The sequence below is a fragment of the Euwallacea fornicatus genome, chromosome 1 (assembly GCF_040115645.1).
Source record: "Euwallacea fornicatus isolate EFF26 chromosome 1, ASM4011564v1, whole genome shotgun sequence".
Lineage (NCBI taxonomy): Eukaryota > Metazoa > Arthropoda > Insecta > Coleoptera > Curculionidae > Euwallacea > Euwallacea fornicatus.
Window position 1 is genome coordinate 7834374 of NC_089541.1, and position 25451 is coordinate 7859824.

General features: G+C 35.5%; 1 protein-coding gene across 6 annotated transcripts in view; it reads left to right on the forward strand.

The window, feature by feature from the left end:
* snu (snustorr) overlaps positions 1 to 25451 on the forward strand; it is a 26531-nt gene continuing 1080 nt past the window's right edge. Inside the window, exons 1-10 of one of the 6 annotated variants that reach the window (XM_066283928.1) lie at positions 1 to 220; positions 12007 to 12084; positions 15219 to 15335; positions 19782 to 20003; positions 21457 to 21771; positions 21827 to 22028; positions 24039 to 24770; positions 24826 to 25003; positions 25057 to 25243; positions 25326 to 25414. In XM_066283928.1, the coding sequence (XP_066140025.1) occupies positions 19795 to 20003; positions 21457 to 21771; positions 21827 to 22028; positions 24039 to 24770; positions 24826 to 25003; positions 25057 to 25243; positions 25326 to 25414 (1912 nt within the window). In that variant the 5' untranslated portion in view covers positions 1 to 220; positions 12007 to 12084; positions 15219 to 15335; positions 19782 to 19794. Of the gene's footprint in view, positions 221 to 12006; positions 12085 to 15218; positions 15336 to 15460; positions 15619 to 19781; positions 20004 to 21456; positions 21772 to 21826; positions 22029 to 24038; positions 24771 to 24825; positions 25004 to 25056; positions 25244 to 25325; positions 25415 to 25451 lie in introns of those variants that run through there. The other 5 variants (XM_066283836.1, XM_066283687.1, XM_066283761.1 and 2 more) reach the window with 5 other exon arrangements.

Consider the following 25451-nt stretch of genomic DNA (forward strand, 5'->3'; position numbering starts at 1 on the left):
TCAAGCTAAGCAGTGCGTCGATATACCTCTCCGAAGAAAGTCCCGCGCGCTGCCTCGACTTAATTCGGCTTGACTTAGACTTTGGTTCACCAAGTGGTAGTGCATAAGTATCAAGACACCATCGACGTTGAAATACTGAGTGTGTGCATTTTTTTTTTGTGATATTTCCTTTAACTTCCAGGATTTTTGTTGTGCCCTAATTGGGATTTCCACAGAAAAGGTACAATTTTCATAATTTTCTTTTTGGGGTTAAAAACTAAGTTAAAAATGAGGCGCGCAAAAAGTAAAAGGCAGCGGGGGATATTAATTATTGCAGCAGCAATTATGTAAGATAGAAAATTTCGGCCTTTGGAATAACATTATGAGTTCATTTTAATTCAGCGTTAATTGGTCAACCACCTGAATTTACTTAATTTTTTTAATTACAAGGTAAAGGTTGCTCAAGAGTATAGGAATGCTAGAAAGGAAATCCACATTTATAGCATTTCGGATTGCGGGGAAGTGAAAATCGTGGAAACTCGTTGAGTTATGATGAAACTCAATTTATAAGGACTCCTTCCATAAAAAAAAATCTAAATAGGAAATGGAACTATGTCCGTAAGACCAGTTCTTCAATGTCATGTTGCAACTGCATGCGAGGGAACATTAGCCAAAATGCCTCTGTTAGGACTAAATTGTCAATCCACTGTTAATTTTAGCGTTATGCCAAGTTTCATAGAAGCGTTCGAACGGAGCTTTAGTATTGGTCAAATTCTTGTATGGTCCCTATGGAAACTAGCGAGATCCTAAAGTTAACGGCATATTAATAATTCGGCCCTTAGGACGGTTTTTCAATGTCGTCTAGTTAGAATCCGTCGGCGATTTTTGAATGAAGGACACCCAAACGCTTTTGTAATTAACAGAGACTTCGACTGGCCCTCAATGATCCTTAATTGAGGAGATGTCTCAAAAAGTTTTTCGTACTTTAAGTGATTCAAAAACAGTTAGTTGGTGAGTGACCTCTTCCGCCCCCTGACTGGACATAGAGGTACTGATATTCACACATTAAATCGAATTCTAAATTTTGTTGAGATAAATTTTTTCCAAGAAACGACGTCAGTATGGCGTGTTAAACCTTGTTTCATTCAATGTCAAGAGTTGTACGTAATTTTGACGTCAACATTTCGGAGAGGTCAATATCTAAAGATCGAAATTAGCGATTAGAAGTCTCGATTTCACTATATTCTGTCTAAATCTTAAAAAAATCAATCATCATAATAGGTTATGTTGAAGATGAGTCAAAGATAAACATGCATTGCGATTACTGTGGTTCAAAATGTTAATGAATGGTCAAAATCAAAACCACGCTAACTCCTCCATTCCTGGGTCCTAATGAGCTTCGGTTGTCCGTGAGATCCTACGTTTGTGCGTAGAATAATATACAGACAAGACAAAATGCGAAGAAACAGATGTCCCAATGAAGATGCAGATGGGCCCTTGATATTATGGAGGGCTACATAACTCACGATTGGAAAAAATTGGAAACTCTCAAGTTCATATGAAGATAGATTTTTCGTGGAACACCTATAGATACCTGAGTAAATTTTTGTTTTGTTACTAATAAAAAAAAAACGATTAATACGGTATTTAAAAATTTTCTATATACAGGGTGAGCCGCAACGAAACCGGCACAGAGGAGATGCGTGTAAAGGATGTCAAAATATGACGATTTGTTAAATTTTTTGTTTTACGGTTGATGTTTTAGAAGATATTTAATGAAATATTTATTTATTTGTTTATTCATTACTCAAATACGTAGTTTTTCAGAACGTTACAAGCCAACCATGGTGATCAATATCTACATAATTGTCAACAGTAGAAAAAAAAAGTTCAGCAAATCGTAATATTTGGAGGTCTCCTACACACACCCGCTCTGTGTGGTTCCCTTACGACTCATCCTGTATTGGACCACTAGGCCTATGGCCTACAACAATGATGATTTTAAAAAAATATTTAGGTGAACTATAGTACGAATAGTCGAGGACCCTACTTCTTCCCTTCTTCTTTTATGTCGAAGGTCTATAGTATTCGTTTGCTTTCGTTCTCCAGGAATTTGGGTTCACTCAAGTGAGTGCTTAAAGAGCTCGAGTTACTTCTTGAAGTTTGAAGAGTGTCCATCTCCAACGAAAACAAGAACGTATTCCTCCGTTTCTAGAGGCTGGATTCATCATCTCTGAAGCGAATTTTTAAATTCTCATGGTTAGAGCAGTTGCAACATTAGAATCTCTGAGCATTTCTTCATGGCCATGAAGGTTTCTGTTCTTGGCCACGGAGCGGATAAACAGACTAGAGAATCGTTCGGGTTACCAAGTAGAATACCTAACCACCGTAAAGTGAAAATATTCTTACGCCTACAGTTGAGTTTCTGCTCTCGAGGGCTAATTTTGGTCTACCTGAACTAACCTGAACTAACCTGTATATCTCGCGAGTAATGTTTCCACATGGAATTTAAACTTTTTTTAACATTGTTATCCTAAATTTCTGGACGATAAATTTTTGTGACTCATAACATTCACTAATACACTAGATACGCTGTTTACCTAACTCGTGCGTAAAGAGATACTTTATCGCACGCTTCTGGCAAAAAATCGCCGAAAGTAGAATATTTTCATTTGTTTCGCAACATTCGCAAGATTCTGCAATTGAAATGTCAACAAACCCGTATAGATTTCGTTACTCTGAGGTCAATAGAAGCCTGATGCAGCTCTTCATTAATGCCGTTAAAATATGTAATGCGCAAAGGATATGAGATTTCTGAAGAGAAGGCATTCTAGACGAGGCCATATAGCTATCTTGAAGACACAAACCGAAAGTTACAACACAGGTGTATAAAACGAGATAAAGCACAAGGCAACCATAACTCAAAACGTTTTATATGTTTGCAACATTTTTTGACTGCTAATCATTCAGTGACTAAACGCATGTAGTCAAATCTTTCCATCGATTGCAATCATGATGAGTCATTGAGGTCACACGTTTCAACGAAGATGCAACACGTAATTCATTTTTTTTCCAGAACTACCGCATTTTACCGCATTAAATACACATAAGTCGTTGACACTGGCGAATGCAAATTCTTATTGTGAACGCATTGATCTAATTGAATAACAAAAGGCAGCAGGTGTATCGGGTGAATTGTTGAGTTCTTGAAATCCTGCTGAAAGCTTCATTTAAATATCACAGAGTAACATCTTTATAAATTTCGAATAATGAAAGCGGCAACCTATTTTTTTTTTGCTTAAATATTACATGACTTTAAACAGCTGCAAGATTGCCAGTGAAAGTCTTTTGCAGTTAATTCGAGAATGTTTGGGTATTCTCGAGTACCTGATAATGCTTTTATGAAATGTATCTAATTTTATTTTTAAGGGTTCCGAGTCTCAGTGACATATCCAGGGTCAATTTAAGATCCATATCTGTCATTTCAAAATATTCAAAATTTTCCTAAAAACTGTCAAATTTAATTATTTTTCAAATGTTAAGCGCCAATCTTCTGAGACCCTGTAGAGTAATGTCATAAAAATACGGACCATGCTGAGGCCTCGGGGAGCTCTATCAACTTGCGATGTGGAGGTTGCTCTCGTCCTTTTAGTTCATGTGATATGGATGGATTTCGACGAGTTGGACGGTGAAGACCCTATTTAGTAATGCAAATTAATATTTCGACGTTAAAGAATGTGTACACAAAAATCCCTGATGATCTCATTTAGAATTATAAAATTTACTCAATTTATTCATTAAGATAGAGGTCGAAGCGAATGAAAATGGGAGTAGGAAACTTATCAGTCCTTCAAAGTATTTTCAGACGACGAATTTTCACAATTTACCATTGGGAAGTCGAGGAAAACTATGACACTCGCTTTAAGAATTATTGGATCTAAGGAGTTTGTACAGTGAAGCACGAGAGGCTAGGCAAGACCTAAAAAGCGCATTACACATCAGAATTTAAAAAATTATTTTGGATTATGATTTTTGATCATTTATTATTGCAAAATCGAAGAGACGTGGCTATAATTAATTTATACATTGGGGTCTTTAATATAATCCGCAACAGAATTATAGATTTTCCAATTAATCACTGATACGTAGGTGCGTGCCCAGCCCAAATGAGAGTGCGATCCACCAGAAATCGGAGAAGATACTTGCTGCTAGCATGAAGCAACTCATGAAAATCTGAAACACTGAGTGATGAGGTTTTCATAGAACTGTTACCATTTAAATTATTTTGTAGCAATAGATGACTTATGTCTTTCTTAAAATTCGGAAAAATTCTCCAATTTAACAAAATATTAACTTTAGGGATTTTTTTTCTTCAAAAGCTGCCTTAAGTCGAAGATTTTCAAAAATGTGTTATTAGTCAAATCTGAGGTTCTGCAAGAATGAAATACCGCCTAATGACGCATTATTCCCTCGAAGAAAAACGTTTAATGGATTGCACATTAATATTATTTATTTCTATTCTCTGAAGCCATATCAGAGATTCTTGAGCATAACCTGCACAATTCCGAACAAAAGAGTATTAATTCGTCGTTCAAATATTTAATCATCAATCATGGCCGGAATTGGCTAATGTAATAGTGGAAGAAATCTGGTCAACCACTAAAGCGCCACTTGTGTTAAATATTATAATATCTTAAGTGGTATTCCCCATATTCATAGCATGACTATATGTTGGTTTAACAGTACTCTATGAGATTAGTAGTAGTTTATAGTATATGATAATGTTGACACATTTATCATTCTTGTGTCTGATGTGTAAGAATTTATAGAGTTTAGTAACTTTACTATCAACGTTGTATAATATTATGACTATCGATGCTGCCGGAAATCGAAAACCTGTTAGCCATTACATCAGAAGTTTGATAGAGTTTTATTCCTTAATTAAGAATATTGACTTGTTTTTCCATCCTCTAATTATATTATTCAGTAAAGGAATATTGAGAAATTTAATGCCTATAACTTAGTCAAGGTCGTGCGTTTTGCAAAGAGGTCTGTATTTTGGTGAACGACCATGAATAATTTTTTATAAATATACTATAAGCAACCTTGTCTTAACTTGAAAAACCGAACTAACTTGCTTTGCTTAAAATAGAAAGTTTTTTGAGAATATTTTAATTTTTTTAAATCTATATTTAATTCATTATATCGTTAAAACAAGGATGTTGACTTTTTAAAAATTGCAAATAAGTCTGTGACTACATCAACAAATTAATTAGTGAGAATTTAATTTCGCACTAGTTCTGAAGTTACAATCATACACATTGTATTGCGATAAAAACAGGAAATATACTGCGCTAAAATTTCTTTTAATGTTTACAAACAAAAATTCTACAGATGCAGCTTGTTGAATTTCGGTTCATAGAATTCCTTTCCTAATGTAATTCGAAAATTATCGAGGATTTTACCCCAATATCCAAATTTTCAATGCACTTATCGAATTACACACGAACATTGAACTTACTTCTGAAAGGATAATCTGTCTGAACAGTGAGGAAAGAAATCTCTCAATTTACCAAGCTTTCGCAATACTTATTTGCATCATCAAGACTTTCAAGGGGACAACAGAATGAATTTGGTCTGATGCTCACTGCTAGGTATTTCTATTAAGGCAGACTAAGACCGATCGCACCGCGCTGTTAAAATCTGCGCTGCGCAACGTGGTGCGTTAGAGTTGAACTGTAATCTGCGCTGAAGTGCGCCAAATGTCGCGATTTTACAACAAGAGCGAACGCGATTCGGCAAATGTCGGTACATCAAGGAACAACGTTTGTTTGTGCGCAATTGTTTTGGAAGGTTTTAAGTTGAGTGACCGTTGATTTTAATTAAAATAGTGTGCGCGCGCGTCAACTAGAACAAAGCGCAGAATCGATTTTTTTCTTTTAAACGTTTCGTGCTGGTCAGGGTCACTCTGCGCCGAGCTGCGCAGAACTGCCTTTAAAGTTTAGAGTCGCGGACATGACCAAATTACCGGTGCATTAACCAAACAACAAAATTACTTACATATCGATCGTGAATTAACTTCGTTTAACTTATTTAAAGTTAAATTACACGTTACATTACACGTCCCGAATAAAAAGCACAACAGAAATTCTCTTGCGGTTCTCTCCCTCTTTCTTGTCCCTCCGGAACGTGAGATCTACTATGTAATTACACTTTTAATCCTTTTAGAGACCTTAATTGACAACGAATGACGTCTCAAGCTTGGTAACTTGAGAGTTTTCTTTATTCAGCGCCCGGAACAATTACCCCAGAATACCTTCCCATGCCTAGAATTTCCAGTCAAACATGTCTCTCAGGTTAAATACTTACGTTGAAAAGTTGACGTGTTACTCATGGCTAAAAATATGTAATTTTAGTATTAATTTATTACGAATGTACTGTTAATTGCATGGACACGTGTAGTAGGAAAATGATTTCCTACTAATCACTATGAACCTCTAAAAAATAAATATTTTTTGATAACTTTTGTTTACACTACTAAATAATTTTGAAGCAGCATGCGATAGTTTTGGGTCATTAGACCTAACTTCCCATCTGCCTAAAGTTCCCATCTACCATATCTGAAACTTAGATTAGAAATTAGTACGGGTTCTAATAGTATTATGGCCAATAGTGCGGTTGAGCTTAAGCTTTTTCGAAAATTTAATAATAATATCTCAAAAGCTTTTAATGAGTGAATAAAAGAACAACAATTCCGCCACACACGTTGGTAAAATTATCAAGCTTGGAAGTAATCAAATCACGTAGGTCTGTTAGAATGAAAAATATCCTATTATGTAGTTCGTTATACTAACAACGTAATAGTCAGTATAATACAGCAATTAATATTTTTTGGAGTCTCCAGATGCTGTGACGGCAAACACCGGCTGTGCTATTAATGCCATGTTTGCTAAATTCTTATACGAGGGGACTCAAAACAAAATTCGTACATAGTGAGTCCTCAGTTATTACTGCTGATAGAGATATGAAATTTGGAGCATCAATGGAAAAAAGAAGTCAATTTGCGTATTTCACTTATTTATCTAACTCAAGATGAGGTGAGTCATTAATTTTTTTTTTAGTTGTGATAGCAGAGAGCTGGGACAGCGACTTTAAACGTCCCTCTTAAAATCTAAATTGACGTGTTTTGGATTCATCCTAAGCCTTTTTATGAAAACGGTTGGCAACTTTCAAAATATAAGACCGTTATGCACATGGTCTCCTATATTCGACTCTCAAGATGGAGGAAACTAGGAAACTGTAGAAGACACGAAGTCGATTAAATGCAGGCAATATTGTGTTTTTATGGGGGAAGTATTTGCCTTTTTAATTAAAAAAAAATCCCATTACATCCGGAGATATTCAGAAAACAAAAAAAAAATTCTATTTGCTTTTTATTTTTCCCGCCTTAAATTACAGAAAAGCGTAAAAATGGAGAATACTTTCTTAAAAAACATTATCCGGCTCTAAACGTGAAAACAGTTTTTGGGAGATACGACGTTACGGTTTTTCAATAGCATCATCAACTTTTCTTTTTCAAATAGGGACATGACCGTTTTTTACGAATTCGGCTGGACATTGATAATTGAAAAACAACCCTGTGTCACACATGCCAAATTGTAATGTTCAGATAAAAAATATTGGTGGTCAGGAGAAACAATACTTCAACATTTTCACATTTTGCACTAATGGATCTTACTCAAGTTAAATGGTAGAAATTGAAAACCCTCGCGCCAAAATGAATAGTTCAATGAATATCGGATATTGATAGAATATCTCCGGAAGTCGTCGAAATTTTTGTAAAACTAAAAAAACAAAGTGCTTCTCTTATAAAGGCACGACTTTGCCTGCACTTAACCGACTCTGTACCTCCTACAGTTGCCGAGATTTCCATGCTAAAACTCGAATATGAGACGTTTTGTATGTTTAGGCTGATGAGAAGAGGATGAAGTCACAACTAACGGCAACACGCCTCTATAAGGTAACCCTTAGTTTGGTAATTCAGGATTTTCCCAATTTCTTAATATCCCAGTTACATAGAATAATATCAATAGTTTTTATAGGGCATCACCTCATATGTTCTTTTTCACAATCTACTTTAACCATGACCGTTTACTCGTGAGCAACGCGCCTTTCATGAACTTTGAACTAAAATTTTATAGGCTTTCAACATTAATAGCAAATTTATATTAGCAGGAAATATCGCGCTATAAACGGGGAAAATATCAATATTCCTCACATAAACACAGACTTTCTTTTAACTGATTAGAAATTCTTATTTCACTTCTTCGTCTAAGTCCCACTTGCACAAATATAGATTTATTGATGTCAGAACTCCATCACTGAAATCTTAATAAAATCCAATCAAACGTTGAAAATTCGTACATTAGAAACCTAATATAACAGAAACTAAAATTTCACCGAACGAAACGTTTTTGCAACGTCGCTTCACGACTTTAATGGACTCTTCGCTTCACACAGATCCCAATCGACCATGGAAGAACATAAGATCTCGAAAGAACTAACTGATATGGTATATTCTAATCGAGTTTCTTCTACATGACATCACTAAGTATGAATTACCGATGTAATGCGAGCTACTGCGTACACAGTGGTTCAGGCAACGTAAACATAGTAGAAAGCGAAATGGTCAGGCTTTCCAATGACGTAACATTTACCAACAGATGATTGTCGCTTATCGAAGAAGTAATTACAACACCACTTGTGAATTTGGGTCAATCAAATGTGAATTTTTGGAAATTACCATATACCTAGTTGTAGAGGGGCGAAGTGACGTCATGGTATTAGCCTCATGGTTGTGATATCTAGCGTTTTGGTCTGTTGGGTAGTAGTATGGAATTGTTAAGGTTTTTCTCGGTTTTAGCTTATTAACTTTTACTGCATATTGTAGTATATTTAGGTCAATTGATTCATATATTTATATTATGTGCAAGCACTCTTACCTAATAGCCGACGATTTTTGGTGATATTGCTAAAGAAAATAAACAATAGAAACCACGTAACAGGCGAGTAGAAATAAGGAAACTGTACCTACGTATTATATGGTAATATGTGTTATTTAACATTTAAGGTAATAAAATACTTTATGATGTTCTGATAAACCGTATGATACAAATTCACAACACTGTGCCTAATTGAAACTTTGACTCGCATAGGTATTTATCGTCCGTGAAATTGGTTAAGTGCAAGTTATGAACTATTATCTTTCATAGCTATGTAATTTGAATACATATTATTAGCCTTAAAAACCAGTGTGACATAGTCAATTTTAACAGGCGCGAGCTACCTGCAAAGCACTTACAATGAGCATGTCAAATGTAATTTTTATTACGTGCTTAATCGATATGACTTCTAGCCTAATGACCAAAGCATGAGATTATTTGGATTTTACGATAATGCTTCAAAAATTTTAAACAAGTCTCATTCATTATCAGAACGGTCACTAGGAAACCGATATGGTATTGCGTAAACCAAACCACACAAAGCAATTTTGAGCTTTAATTCGTTTGTCACTTTTCAGAAAAATTTTAATGGATTAAGGCAAAACAAGTATTTGTGCTTAATGCTGATGCAAAATGTTCTTGCACTTGGTTAATACGTGAAAGCATCGGGGAAAAATCGAGGCTCACAAGAGAAAGATTGGACTCACCTTTCCAGCGAAACTGTTGTGGTAAATTGTGTATTGACATTTCCTACCTCAAATTGAAATTCTGCCTGGTTTTCGTAAAGATCTATACGGGGTGTTCGTTTCTGAAGCGCAATCTTGGTGATCGCGGCTACCATAAAAGACACGCAATCGGTTAAATTGTAAAAAAAATTTGAGAAGTTCGACGAGTTCCGGGGTAGTGTTTGCACAAAAATTCAAATTTTGAAAAAAATGTTTTCGTTCGACAACGTAGCGATGTCATATTTCAAATCCGACGTTTCAACGTCCGGTAACCATCATCAACCTTTAGCGACATTATGAGAACGAGGTAAAAAGCCAATATAAGATGGAAACTTGAAAAATTATTCCCCCCCTCACAAAGGGGACTTTTATATATTATGTATCAATTGTTTTCCAGGTAAAGCTGGCACTACTTGGAGTCGTTTAGTATGTATTTTTTAATACCAATGCATTTTAGCATTACAGGGAAGTTATGTGCTTACAGATTAATTATCTAATAGTTCAATGGAAGTAAAATTCCGCATGTTACATGTATATCATCAACGTTCTTTTTTTATCTACACGCAGCTAATTCAATACAGTTAATTAATTTTTAATGCTATATCACAATAAATCGGCATAAATTGAGCGTAGTCATTCCTCAAGACAGAATGAACGGCACCGATTACTAATAACAATTTTACATTGTTATTCACAGAGGTGAACGCAAATCGGGATATTTTTGCAGTTATTAAAGCATAATACTAGAAGAAAAAGCAAGGACTTTTGCTAATACATTGCAGCCGCTGCATTTTATGCAGCATTTTCCTTCCAAAGTCCATTTTTTTTCAATCAAGAATAGAGTGGGTGACCAATTATAATCATTATTATGATTAAACGGATTAATTTATTAATATAACAATTCAAATGACCTTATCATCTAACTGGGATTATTCAGTTAGTAGCGTACATAAAAAATGGAGACCACACCATTTCTGCTCAACATGAATGTGCTCGTAAAATTGTCTAGGTCCATACAGGGTGTTTGGTAGAGCGATGAAAAGTGTTCAATACAAGATATGTGCGGTCATTTTGAATCTATACAGGGTGTCCATTTAGTCGCCCTTCACGCTCCTATGAGTGTAATAGCCCTTATAAAATTCATTTGAAAATGGTCTTTGAATGCATGAACAACAAGAGCGTTTAAAGCGCATTTTCAAAATCCTGACAATGATCATTCTAAATCCGGACATGGCATTTTAGCAAGTGTAACACATGGTTATTTTTCAATCATCAATGACTAGCCGAATTCGTAAAAGAAACGGTTAGGTCTGTATTTGAAAATAAAAAATTGATGACAGTATTGAAAAGTCGAAACGTCGTATCTTCGAAAAACTATTTTCACGTTGTAGGGTGGGAAAAAGTTTCTTAAGAAAGTGTTCTCCATTTCTATGTTACTGCGTAATTTAAGGAAAAAAATAATTAAAAAGAAAATAGCAATTTTCGTTTTTTTTCTGGATATCCCTTGAGGCAATCGATTTTTTTTTTAATTAAAAAGACAACGTATTCTTTTCATAAAGAAAAAACTTTGCCTCCATTTGACCGACATTGACTGTATCTCCTTGGTTTTCCGAGATTCCCATGTTGAGAGTTGAACATGCGACACCCTGAATATATGAGAATAATGAAGGTGAATTTTGAAATTAGTGAGAATTCTATAAGGTGTCCCAACCAGCGGGGCGTCATAAAGTGACATTTTTTAAATGAATTTTTAACCCATCCTCCCCCCTTTTTCAAAAACGATTAAACCTTGTATAAGATTATATACATATGTAGATTCAAAGTGACCCTATTTATCTTTCATGAAGATTATCGCCCTATGAAGCACCCTGTATAATTACCACTCAAATATTACATGATTTTGTTCGAGTAACCTAGACTTAGGTAAATAAAAATCAATTATTGCAGTTTCCTTATTGATTTTTTGAATGTGAGGTGTGCTTCTGGCCCCATTCCTGCATACAAAATGTTACAATACGCTGATTGAATGGAGTTATATATATATATATTGCCAAAAAATCTGCTTGTTCACGGTTTATTTTACAGGTCATTAATTTTAGGTCTGACGTTGAGTAACAAATAATAAAAGTAAAAGTTGCAATTAATGTCTCAGCTGCTATTGGGTAAAAATAATATTTATTTCTGAAATTCAACACCATTCATTTTACACGGTTATATTTATCGCTATGTTAGATAATAATTATGGTAAGGACAAGACACTAGTCAAATACAACCACTAAAACAGCTTCTGCTTCTTCCAGGTATGTGTGTGTCTTGAGAAAATGGGGTGTGCCATCAGTGTTTATACGAAAACGGATATTAACTATCTTACTGTAGAGGTAAGTGACCTTTTTTTAACGGCAAATACTGACGTGCAATAATATTTTATTCAACATTAGGAATAAGACAAATAAACTCGGATAACTAAGACAATGACTCTTCATCATTAACTATTAAGTACACAGAATTGTATTTCGATTATCCTCTGCTAGTTTCCTTTTTTTCGCATCCAAAGGAAAAGCGGCTTTTATTGTTATTACTTTCTCATAACGCAGTAAGCGAAATAATTCGAGACAACGAAAGTAGTCCTTGTTTCTTTACAATAATAATAATTGAACAATAACACTGGGAGTTAGCTATTAGCGTGCTTTATTTGCATTAGGCCCATGCCTTGGAACCATACGTAAACCAACACTTTATGTTATTTAAATCGTGACCATGTAAGTATTAATTTTTATATTGGATACAATGATACCTGCCTTGTACAGCGCCATTTTTCTTTTTTCTATATTGTCTAAATACAAATAATACCCTCGCGTTAGCATACAATCGAATATAGAATGTACCAAGGCATAAAGGTGGAAGATAAGTAATAAATCTTTCACGCCCTGCTTAATGAATTCTAGTAATAGGACTTTTAACCATTTGTGCACCAGCTCCATTCTATCAACACGTCACTTGTAAAGCAAAAATTCAAACTGGTACAAGCCAGTTTGATTGCCCATATTGTAGTCCATCAAACGGACATGGTACAGTCTCACGCACAAAAGTGTGACGGTGGATAAGGATTGAGAAATGTTTAGGTTCCGAGATATACTGGGTGTACCACTGAAATCTTCGTACCCAGCCTATTTTGAACTACGATCCAAACATTAGAAGTTACCACGACATGTGAATTTCGTTTTCCAAAGAGACGAATTTTAGGAGATTCACAGAAACAACCCCCTTCGCGGGGATACATTCAAAATTAGAATTTTAAATGGTTCTATGGGTCGAGTAACACCCCATTTGAAAGAGTTTTTTATTCTGATGTTCAGCATGTATTTTTTTTCAATTTTAGATCACCAGTTAAGTGATAAAGTAATCTATAAATTCTAAAGTAGGCACAAGCTACCTATCGTCTTCTGACATTCGAGTTCGGAAGACTAAATAACTTTATCTGTTGCTTCAACCATTTTTCGCTTATTTTCGTTGGGTTCCAAATACTGGAAGTCCTGTTAATACATTGTTTACGTTATCATTTTTTGTATTGTACACTGACCTGAGTATTTTCTTCTACTTGAAAATATTTATGTATGATTTATCCTTGACCTATAAACTAGATTCTCCCCGAACATTTTTGCTTGCATATAAAAATTTGATTCATTATGTTTGTTTCGATGTAAGGGTTCCAAATAATAGGCAAGGAAAATATACAGGGCGTCAGGCTTAAAGCAAAAAAACACGGAAACCACGACAACGCATAATTAACACTCAATCATTTTGGCTCGAAGGCAGATTTTTTCGAAATAATGATTCCATTAATATTTAAGATAAATATGACACCATTTTATACAAAAATGAGGAAAATAGATTTTCTTTCGTTTTGCGCCATAAAAAACATACCATCCTCTTTAAAAAAAATCAAGAAAATTGAAGTCGAAAAAGTGAAAAAGTTGTTATAGTGAACAACCTGCATGTATTTTTGGCTAAATGAGTATTCGAGCTTGTTAAGGTAATCCAACATGAGAATCCACCCTAAAATGATTCAAATTTAACTTAAGCTAACTGAGATATACATTTTTTATGAGGCATTGCAAATGCCCAACTTTTCTTTTAAAATTGCATAGCTTTAAGTCACTGCATCCTAGGGTAAAAGAAATTTGGGAACTAACACTGGATCCAGAGCGAATTCTATCACGTAAAAAAATGGATGGTTCCGTTTAAAAAAATGACAGTTTATGACGCCCCGCTTTTCGGGATACCCTGTAGGGGTTGTCGCTAATATAAAAATTTCATTAGACTCATTTACATCCCCATAATTGTTTTTTTCTGAACTCACAAATAAACTCATAGGAGTCCGAGGGGCTGTTAACAGACACTCTGTATACACCAACTAATTACTTATAGGTGCGTGTCGTGCATAAAATGCAAATTTTTAACAGTTGTTTATTAGCACATTTCCAATCGATGCAATTTCATGTTGGCGCGTTCATAAAACTTCAGTTAGAAGGACAATAAGCTCGTTTTCATTCAAATGGTTAAATATTCGAATTGTTTTAGACATTACTCATGTCTTCAGATATCCATAAACTCACTACTTGTGGGGAATTCTGCCTTGTATACTAATGATATTTTTTTGCGATGCGTGCGGTAAAAGGACATGTCGCACCGTGTGTGAAAAAACTGCAAAAATTAAAGTATGAACGCATGCAAATCGAAATTTCAGTTGTTAGCGTCGAAAATATTTGGGGGCAATGTTGAGGCGTGGCCGTCAACGTGTGTGTGTGTGTGTGGTAAATATTTCAATAGTACGTTAATGTTTAAATAAACTCACAGAACATAACAAATTTAACATATCTGTGGACTTGTGAGGAAAATATGTCTTCTAGGACTTCGCGGTAATATAGTTTCACTGAGAGTATTTGCGAATGGAAAAGAGCTCTTTCCCGTACATTTTCTGTATAATTTTTTTTACCGCGTTTGCAATTGAATTTAGAAAAGGCGACAAAGTTTGGCTTAATGAAAAATATTCTTCTAACACGCTCGAAAGAGCCTCTGCGTTTGGTGCGAGTAAGTCTAGATTACCGACCGCATTCGTTTCGTTCGGTCACGTGCACGTTGTCTGGTAAAGTGTCGCTTTCCGTATTTATTAGGTAAATAAAAATTTTATTCGACTTTTTTCCTTCTTTGCAAAATCACTGCACGACTGCTTCACACAAGGTTGTTTCAGGAGACCTTGCCAAATTAACTTGAAATTATTGTGCACATTGCTATGCTCCTCTCATAACAATGAAGTGACCTAAATTTTTCCAGCGATTGTGTGTAAGTGTATGCCCTGCGCATATTACATTTAATTTGGTAATAGCACATACATAAATAGATATGAGCTGTACCAAAAATATAATATTCATGTACTGTAATAATCCATTGTACGATGGATCAAGTTAGGAAGATCTGGTATCTACTCAAAATCTATGATCTCAATTTGCAGTACACCTATCTTGATGAGGATTACTCGAGCAAATAGTGTGGCTGAATGAAAAACAGAGTTCCAAAGTTTATCCAAGAAAAAACACTCCATTAAACTTGTATGGAAGGCACAAACAAGGTAATTAACCAAATTAGACCCCTATTTGATCCATTTGCCACATAAATGATCATCACGTACAAACAGGTACACAGAAATTTAATTATAATTTCTTGTATGTAAATTACTTGACTAATTATTTTTTTTCAATTGCTCATCATGGTGAACAGTCAGTACTACGGATATTGGGCTAAAGGCATGTGCGGCTTTTGCATAGCAAATCGGGGATAGTTCAGGGCATGTGTAAGTTATTGGTTAAATTGCTGTGTAGGATTTTCGGTATTGATAGATCTAAGCAGGAAATGTAAGTGACCCAGATTTAGTAAAAATCAGTTTTATGCTCATAATGGCGCATGCGTCTCCAGAGAGCTCTATCCGCAGTCCACGCACATTAAAATGCGACTGTGCACCAGTCGTGAATTAAATTATGTACACTAATAAACTATTTTTGAGACCAAAATTTGTTTGCGAAAACTATTAAAAAAAAATCCAATAAACATATTTAAGTTGCCATGTAGGAAAATTCATTTATGTTTTATGACACACCAGCGTGTACTTAGTTCTTGGACTTTATTCCTCATTTGATATTAAATCATTAATATTGCCTGTTTGGTGGCTGAAAGTACCTAATGATCTTGGCCTTACTCTTCGATATTAATATGTATGGCACACTGTGGTCAAGGTATGGCCATAGCAATCCTTGATGACTGATTAACCAATTTTTAATCCGTTGGCTTTGGGTGCTGAAGTGAAAATGATGTGGTCAGATATTAATTTACGTGTTGGTGTGCAGACAACAATGTTGGTTTTATAAAGATCTGTAGGTCATAAGTCTGTACAATTTTTGTACAGCCATTATAGCGCAGAGAATTGTAAATTTTCGTGCAACTATACTTCAGGCAATATTTTTTTCTTCACATGGTGTAAGTCGGTTTAGATTGTTAGAATATTTAACATTTCGTCTAAGCTTTTGCAATTTCAGTTGCATTATCGATAAAAGGATGCTAGACGTGCCAAAATTTCATTTGGTGAAATTTAAATTATCGGTGTGGGAACACCACTGAACTATAGCTGACGAGAACTTCGTTTGCGAAATTTCTGCAGGTACCCAACAAAAGAACATCGTTAAAGTCGGATAAAAATTATGGTAATATTTGCACTACCCTTGAGAGGAGAACACCACAGGACTTTGATTGCATAGAACTTCTATTGTTCTGCAATATAAGGACACCATTCTGATGACCAAAATTTTCTTTGATGAAATTATATAAGGAAAAAAAGTTATACGCTCGTTAAACAGGCGTCACTGCCCTTAAATAAAATCCCGCCTCCGCTGACTATAATTGTACGAAAAAAACAGATTCTTGCGAAGTGCGGTATTAATATCATTTGTTTTTCTCACAGTGCGGTCATGACCTTTAATTATAATTAAATTCTTAATTCGCAATTCACTGTGCACCACTGATTTATAAGTGGACACAACGATACCGTAAACGTTTTCTTCGATATTTAATACTTCCTCTGGCCTAATGAACTTTAGGCGAGCTATAAATTGCCACATAATCGGGTATATATCGAATTGAACGGTCCAATTAGGACAATTTCAGATATTTGCAAGTGAAACTTTACGACACGTAGACTACACTGTGATTTGCGACTCCAACTGAATGTGGTTCTAATTGGTGTGCCAAGTGTTCGTAGGAAGGGAAAATTGCTAGATATACAGGGTGAATCGCAACGCCATGCCCTCGGCACAGATGCAGTCAGCCATTACAGGGTTTCCACCGAAACGTACGATTTGTTAAGACAATGTCTCAGCTACGCGCATGTGTATTGCATTACAGATCACCCTGTATGTCGAGTAAAGAAAATTCATAAAATGAAACATATTTTGAAAGTACAAGTTTTGATTTGTCAAAGCTAATTACGGCAATTTCGAGTTGGCCGTATACTATGCCTTACATTATCGTTACGGTTCTATGGTCAGCTAGACATAGTATCATCTAATTGTGTGATACCATATTGCGATCCAATTAGCTTATTGATGAAGACTGAATTGTGGGTGCCTGAAGACATTAACTTCGTGCAGAGAACAATGTCCTTGGCCGCTTTCTCTTTCTTTTACAAAGTAGAAATTTCGATACTATTTCGGAAGGAAAATGCTGACACAAACTCGACATACTAGAACTTCTGTTTAAGTATTTATCGCTTCCTTCATTTCGAATATGTTGGAATAACAATATGATGAATGAGAGAATTCATCGAACGATTTGCTAAACGGCATGCAAATAATATTAAGCATATGGGCTATTAAAGTTCTTTCAGAGAGAAAGCTACATTCTTGTCTAATAAGTAAGGTAACCGTGCAATATAACATTATAATTTGCAATAGTGGTTATGGTGCATACAGGGTGGACATTAGGGTATGGCGACATCAACTATAAGGAAAGAAAACAGGGATCAGTAAACTCGCATTTACTCCTATACAGGGTGGTCTCTAAAGGTGTACCGATTTTCGGGTTTTCTGGATTTTTCTAAGACGAAAATATCAAGAAGATATATTTTTCTTCGTTTTTTTTTTTAATAGCGCAAGATATACCTATACAGTAGTCGAAAGAGTACATTTCCCTTCTATTTATAGAAAAATACAGTAACCACTGACATGCCCAGGGATTACCCTATCAATTCTTACAGGCGAATGGGAGGTACGCCACCGGTATTTTCCAAATTGGATACATTGTAACAGTTGTTGAAAATGACCATAATTTTTTCATGGGCTGTCGAACACATATAAAAATACCCCGGATATTACGAATGACCTCACACGACTTCAATATACGATGTCTTAGATGATCCACAGTATTGAGTGGCGTAGAGTAAACTAATATTTTTAGATGTCTCCATAGAAAATAATCTAAAGGACTTAATTGCGAAGACCTCGATGGCCACGAATGTTTTCATTCTACTGTTCCCGGATCTATCTAACCCGCATATTCACTATCCAGATATTCCCTAAGTATAAGACTGAAATGTGGTGGAGCATCATTATGCATATGCCATGGCTAATTTCTGATCAAGATCGGCATATCTTTAAGTGAGATTGATAGTTCCTATTTAGTAAAATGGTGATAGGTATTTCAGTCATATCGTGGTGGAAGAAAAAATGATTCAATAAGGAAATCTCCGAATATGCCAACCCAGGCGTTTACGAAAAACTGATGCTGGTGACGAATTTCTACCACAGCGTGTAGGTTTTCTTAAGTCCGCACATGGTTGTTCTGAATATTTTGGAGAGAATTTCGAGAAAAGTTTGTCTCATCAGTAAATGTGGGAATTTTCCAATTTTTTGAAATAGCCACTAGCAAAAATGTTGTTTGTGAATATAATCAACTGGAAGCAATGCTTGCACCCTCTGTATGTAGTACGGATATAACTGGTTATCTTTCAAAATTTTTAAGACTGTTTCATGGCTGATATTTAGTGCAACACCAATTTTTTTAGTACTTATTTCAGGATGAACAGTTATTTCATTAAGAACGGTTTCCTCCAATAAGAATTTGTGTAAACGATATGCATCGTTGAAGGCATTTTTCCTAATAGATACGGCGTATTCGTGTCATCTCTTAATTCGTACATGTGGGAATCTCGAAAAATTTTTACGAGCCCAATTTGAGTAAGATGTTGGCTTAAAAAACGGTTAAAATCGCGAATCACAATTGAAAACAACATTAAATTGTAAAAATGGCAATGGGGCCAACTTCATCTCTTTAACAAATTTCTTATTATTTTTAGCATAGATATTCAACAGCATACTTTATTTGTTTTTCAAAAACTACTTATTGTATCAAAAAACTGCAACAAAAATTTTACGTGCATTTTGAATCGGTTATTTAAAAAATGTAGTCAATTTGATGAATACCAGTGGCGTCCTAAAAGAAGATTCTGCTAAAAGAATTAACATGGTAACCTTACGCACGTCTACAGTTACAGCATTTTTCTTTATATAGAAAGGAAATTTACTGTTTGGAGTCCCGACTTTCAATAAAATATCTTATGCCATTTTGAAAATCCAAAAAAATATATTTAATTTTTCTTAATATTTAACACCCTGTATCTCGAAAACGATTCATTTTCCGACATACGTCCATCCAACGAATCAATATCTTAAATATCGGAACATTTTTAGGGACCACCCTGTATAGTTATAATATTTTATTAATTCCCTTCTTTCAGCATTTCCAATCAATGTATCGATTACAGGAAAACTTATAAGGACTTGGATTTGCAAGACACAAATAACCAGTTTGCTGACCACTGTCATATAAAGCATAATTGTTCCTTAAATAAATTCCAAACAAATCTGTGATATCATGATAAAGCAAATACAAGTTTAAGTTCCATTCTTGCATCTAAACAGGTGGATCTGTAAATTTACTTCAAGTTTAAACCTATAAATGTTTGTTCCAGTGAGCGCAACACTATGGGGGAGCGCGTGGAACCAACGGTTCCAGGCCCGGACTTGGTGGGCGTTAACGTGGAGAGGCCCCAATTGGCGCATCAACAATCTTCGGTCTGGAACAGTAGACAGCAAGCAGTATGTGTGAGGCACGCTTTCAAACACTATGGATCTAAAAAGAACCCCAATCATGTTCTGAGCGATCTGAATATGACTGTAGCCAAGGGAACTATGTAAGTTTTTGTATTAGAAAGTGGTCATTAAAATCAACGTTCTGATATGGGAAGAAGAAAAAAATGGCCTTAATGCTAGTTAAAAGGAGATCTGACAGTGTTTGGGTTTAGAGGTCTAGAGATATTCGGGACTTCCTAGAAACGCATTCGAATTTCTGTAGCTTGTCCAAAGTTGAAGAGTAACGCGCCGAAAGGTGCATTTTCCACAACAGTGGGTGAAGGTTTAGCTCTCTAAAATGAACCAAATTGACTCTAATTTGCCTCAAAATTGAAGAAAATATCTGTGCTCTTCAGAAATTGGCGAGAGGAAATTCGGCAATATTACAAAACATCATCACCATCCCATTGCTTTATAGAGCGTATCTTAGAATAGAAAGTGAACTGAATGCAATCTATGGGATCAATATTACATTATTACATAAAGTTTAATGCATTTGGATTTGTGCTTACATACAGGATGTGCGTGACAAATTGTGTAACTCTTGAACATTATGTTGTATAGATTTCAATTTTCTAGACATTTCTAACAATAATTGTGAGAGATTATTTAACACGATGATTGCTTTGTTGATTTTATGTACTTTCAGTGTTATCAATTAATTTATGTTTTTTTTACGTACGAGTGCTCATAGAAATAGCCCCAAAAACATATTTTTAGAGCTCGCAATTTAGAAAATTTTAGGCCGATTTTTACGAACAAAAGTTAATTTTTTTTTAATATTGATAAGCGCACTTTTCTCCGTTTTTGAGATATTCAAAGATTTACGCAGACAAGTTCTTTCTGATTAAGAGGGCAAAACTTTTTTTTTTAAGAGAAGTTCTGTAAATTGCGTAATTTGCCAATTAGTTCTCTATTGGTCTTTTTATGTAAAGTTTCGGAGTTGTTCATCTAACCTGATCGAGTCTGTCAGAAGTTGCTGTGGTAAATCCCAAATTTCCTTTCATAATGATAGTATAGATGACCGATCAAATTCTTGCTAAGGAATTGAATACAAACCACAGACATTTCAGTAAGGCAGCAAGGAAATTGCGGTCAAAATCTGTAAACCCCAACTTGAGCTGGGACTTGCTACAGTGTTTGCATTAAAGCTGTGGAGGTTACAGAACGTAAATTGCGACCACAAATATTTTAATTTTAGAATCTTGAACCTAAACGATTTGGCAATCCCAGCTTATCCACTAGATAAGCTAATCAAGACTTTGACTTATTGGCAAAAAGGTCAATTATTAAAAAAAGAGAAATTGAAAGAGAAATTCCTTCCATAAAAGCATGAATCAAGGGCAGGATCATAATTTTACCCAAAACTTTCTGAAACATAAAAATAGGCTCCAAAGGAACCTAACTAAACCGCACCAGCATAGTCCAGTTGTTGGAAACTTTCAGTCCTTATCCAGGAAAAATAATTTATTTGTTGCTATTAGCTACATATTAATATTAATAAGTCTATTCCAGATACGGTCTACTCGGTGCTTCAGGATGTGGCAAAACGACCCTACTTTCATGCATAGTGGGTCGCAGAAGACTGAACTCTGGGGAAATTTGGGTCCTGGGAGGGAAACCTGGTACCAGAGGATCTGGAGTGCCGGGAAAACGTGTGGGGTACATGCCTCAAGAAATCGCCCTTTACGGCGAGTTTTCCATAAAGGAAACCATGCAGTATTTCGGCTGGATATTCGGTATGCACACCTCAGAAATCAACGACAGACTACAGTTTTTATTAAACTTCCTGGATTTACCCAGTCAGAACCGATTGGTGAAAAATCTTAGGTGAGTTTAGTTAAAGATTGTTCATTCAAGATGGTATAAATTGATATCTTTTCAGTGGAGGTCAACAACGAAGAGTATCATTCGCAGTGGCTCTAATGCACGACCCAGAACTCCTGATTCTGGATGAACCCACAGTGGGTGTTGATCCTTTGCTTAGGCAAAGCATCTGGAACCACCTGGTGCAAATTACTAAGGATGGAAATAAGACTGTGATCATTACTACACATTATATCGAGGAGGCTAGACAAGCTCATGCGGTAAGTTCATTTCACAATTATAAGGTCTTCTTCCCATTCAAGTCACGCACTGTATATCGAGATCCATTTGGATTTGTGTTCCTTTAATGGATCCCGCTAAACAGTTAAAGCGGACCTTCAAATATTTGAATATTAAATGTCAATTACGTCAAGCTTCTGCTATATCACCATCATGAACAGTTTCAAACGACTATTTGTGACGTTATATGGTCAAATTAAGTATTCAAAACTCGATAAATTAGCAAATAATATTTCATAGTTAACGCTTGTTGTATAAATATTAAACAAAGAATGATGATTTTTAAACGGAAAATGTATGCCTTTGGAAATTTTACTTTAATTTAATAAAATAAGGAATAAATTTTAGTTTTAGGACAAAGACCTTTTTTGTCGCTGTTAAATCCATTTCTGGTTTTGATCGTAATATATTTAAAAACATGGTGTAAAATTTATACAGGGTGATTCATTGGGAATGGGACATGGCGAAACCCGAGATAGGGGACACCAAAATATGACGGTTGGACGCAACATGCCTTATATCAATGTTGCGCGTTTCAGAGTTACAGGGCGTTAAAAGTTAAAATTTTATTTTAAAATTCCTTAATAACTTTTGTGTTTTCATTGCATCAACACCAAAATCGGTGTACTTAGGTTTTGTAAGATGCCAAATAAGGATTTTGATCTAATTTTTACGAAATTTCTAGAGGGCGCTAGTTACAATCCACCGCTTCGATATATTTGGTCATATTTTTTTATGAGTGCAACCAAGGTGAAATTTTATTCAATTTATCGAAAAAGCGTCTATTTTTACGGAAAAAAGGTATTCTTGTTCAATCCCGATATCTCTCTTCGTTTACGAGATTTTTACCTATAAACTAATTCGTGTCCCTCCACTTCAAATCCTCGAAAACGGAGGTGGCTGTGATTCACTTGCATAGCAACGCATTACTTAGCAATTGTTACTTTAACTCGTCAAAACAAAAGAATTATGCCAAAAAATTCAACAAGCAACTAATGAAATCAAGAATAACGTTGATATGCAATTTAGAGTGAAAAGATCTTTGAGAAAAAGGTTAGTAAAGTGCATTGAGGTGGAAGGTGGTCATTTTGAATATCTGCTTAAATAAAACTTATTTTTCATTTGTTAATGGCTTTTCATTTGTTTAATTTAACGAATTAGCTTATAGGTAAAAATCTCGTAAACGAAGAGAGATATCGGGATTGAACAAGAATACCTTTTTTGCGTAAAAATAGACGCTTTTTCAATAAATTGTATAAAATTTCATCTTAGTTGCACTCATAAAAAAATATGACCAAATATATCGAAGCGGTGGGTTGTAACTAGCGCCCTCTAGAAATTTCGTAAAAATTAGATCAAAATCCTTATTTGGCATCTTACAAAACCTAAGTACACCGATTTTGGTGTTGATGCTGTGAAAACACAAAAAGTTATTAAGGAATTTTAAAATTAAATTTTAACTTTTAACACCCTGTAACTCTGAAACGCGCAACATTGATATAAGGCATGTGGCGTCCAACCGTCATATTTTGGTGTCCCCTATCTCGGGTTTCGCCATGTCCCATTCCCAACGAATCACCCTGTATATGCACTGATTGGAGTGCGCTAACCAATACACTGCTACATGCCATTTCATTATAAACATTGATGTGGCTGTAAATAAAGTGTAACATAATACGTATGATGTTTAGTTATTACCGCTCTCAGCGCAAATTTCTCTTGCGTGTAGTACTAACCTATGTATCACATTATTCTACAAGGTGTCAAAAATGAACCAGAGACATGCAAAAGGCAACAAAATCATAACACATACATTCACAGAAATTTTTGTTTAATACTAACGTATGTGAAAGTGCCTTTACTGCACTCAACTGCCGACCAAATTCGGCTTCGCATCGTTCAGCCAAATGCAATTAGCGTGCACAATATTATCACTTTCCGTACTAGTTATGTGAATAACTATTTCCCTACACAACCATATTTTTTTCTAGATTGGTCTCATGAGAAGTGGCAAACTGCTAGCCGAAGAAGCACCCCACGTGCTCCTCCAAATGTATCATTGCACCTCCTTAGAAGAGGTCTTCCTCAAACTATCCAGAAAACAAGGGCAAGTTGGTGGGGGTGGCGGTGGCGGCCAAGGAGTTGGTACTCAAACGGATAATAACATTAGCAATAACATTAGTATAGCTACATTAAATTGGGGCAAAAAGGAACCCATATACGTCACGGAGGAAAGCGGAGTAGTAGGACTTAACTTTCACCAGAGCAAAGAGGTTTTGGTACAGGATTCTAATGGGCATTTAGATGTATGTTACTCAAAATTACTCTTATCAAAATATTCTTTTATCCCGAGCATTTCCTTCCAGTTTGCTGGAAAGGCTTCTTCAGCAAAACATGGGATTCAAGAAGCATGCGAAGATTGCAGCAATTGCAGCGAATGGACAACTACAGGAAAAATCAAAGCCCTTCTCCAAAAGAATTTCCTCAGGATGTGGAGAAATGTGGGAGTTATGCTGTTCATTTTCGCTTTACCTGTAATGCAAGTAATCTTGTTCTGTCTGGCCATCGGGGGAGACCCCACAGGGCTGAAAATTGCCATTGTAAATAATGAAGTTGGTTATATAAATCAAACTTACCAAGATTGTCCCTTTGAAGAAGGGTGTAAATTTGGGAATTTGAGTTGCCGATATACTAAAGCGGTCAATACGAGTACAATAACGAAAGTAAGTGAATAATTACTAAATTGTGATTTATGGTAATTCTGAGGGTGCGCTTTAGTTATATTATCCGGATCTGGACTCAGCAAAATCAGCAGTAAACAGAGGGGAAGCGTGGGGGGCGATGTACTTCACAGAGAACTTTACTGATGCTTTGGTTGCCCGGATAGCCTTGGGGAAGGACAGCGACGAAGAAACTTTAGATCAAAGCGAGATCAGAGTTTGGCTAGACATGTCGAGTAAACCAATCAAAACTAATTGTTAAAACAAAATTTAATAACAATATTCTTAGATCAACAAATTGGAATAATTTTGCAGCGAGACTTGCAGCTGACGTACCAAAACTTCACGAAAGATTTACTGAGAGATTGCGACCAAAACGAGGCGTTAGCTGAGGTGCCCATATCGTTCAAAGAACCCATTTACGGCTCCAATCAACCCTCGTTTACAGATTTTGTGGCCCCGGGTGTGATTTTAACGTAAGTAGCGACTCAATTAAGTTAATGCAGTACTTAAATTTCTCCGTTTTCCATGTCAGTAACAAATATTTAACTTTTGCAGAATTGTCTTCTTTTTGGCTGTCGCCCTTACATCATCAGCATTAATTATTGAAAGAATGGAAGGCTTGTTGGATAGGTCTTGGGTTGCAGGTGAGAGCTCGTAAATTTCGTTTAAAAAATTTTTCGA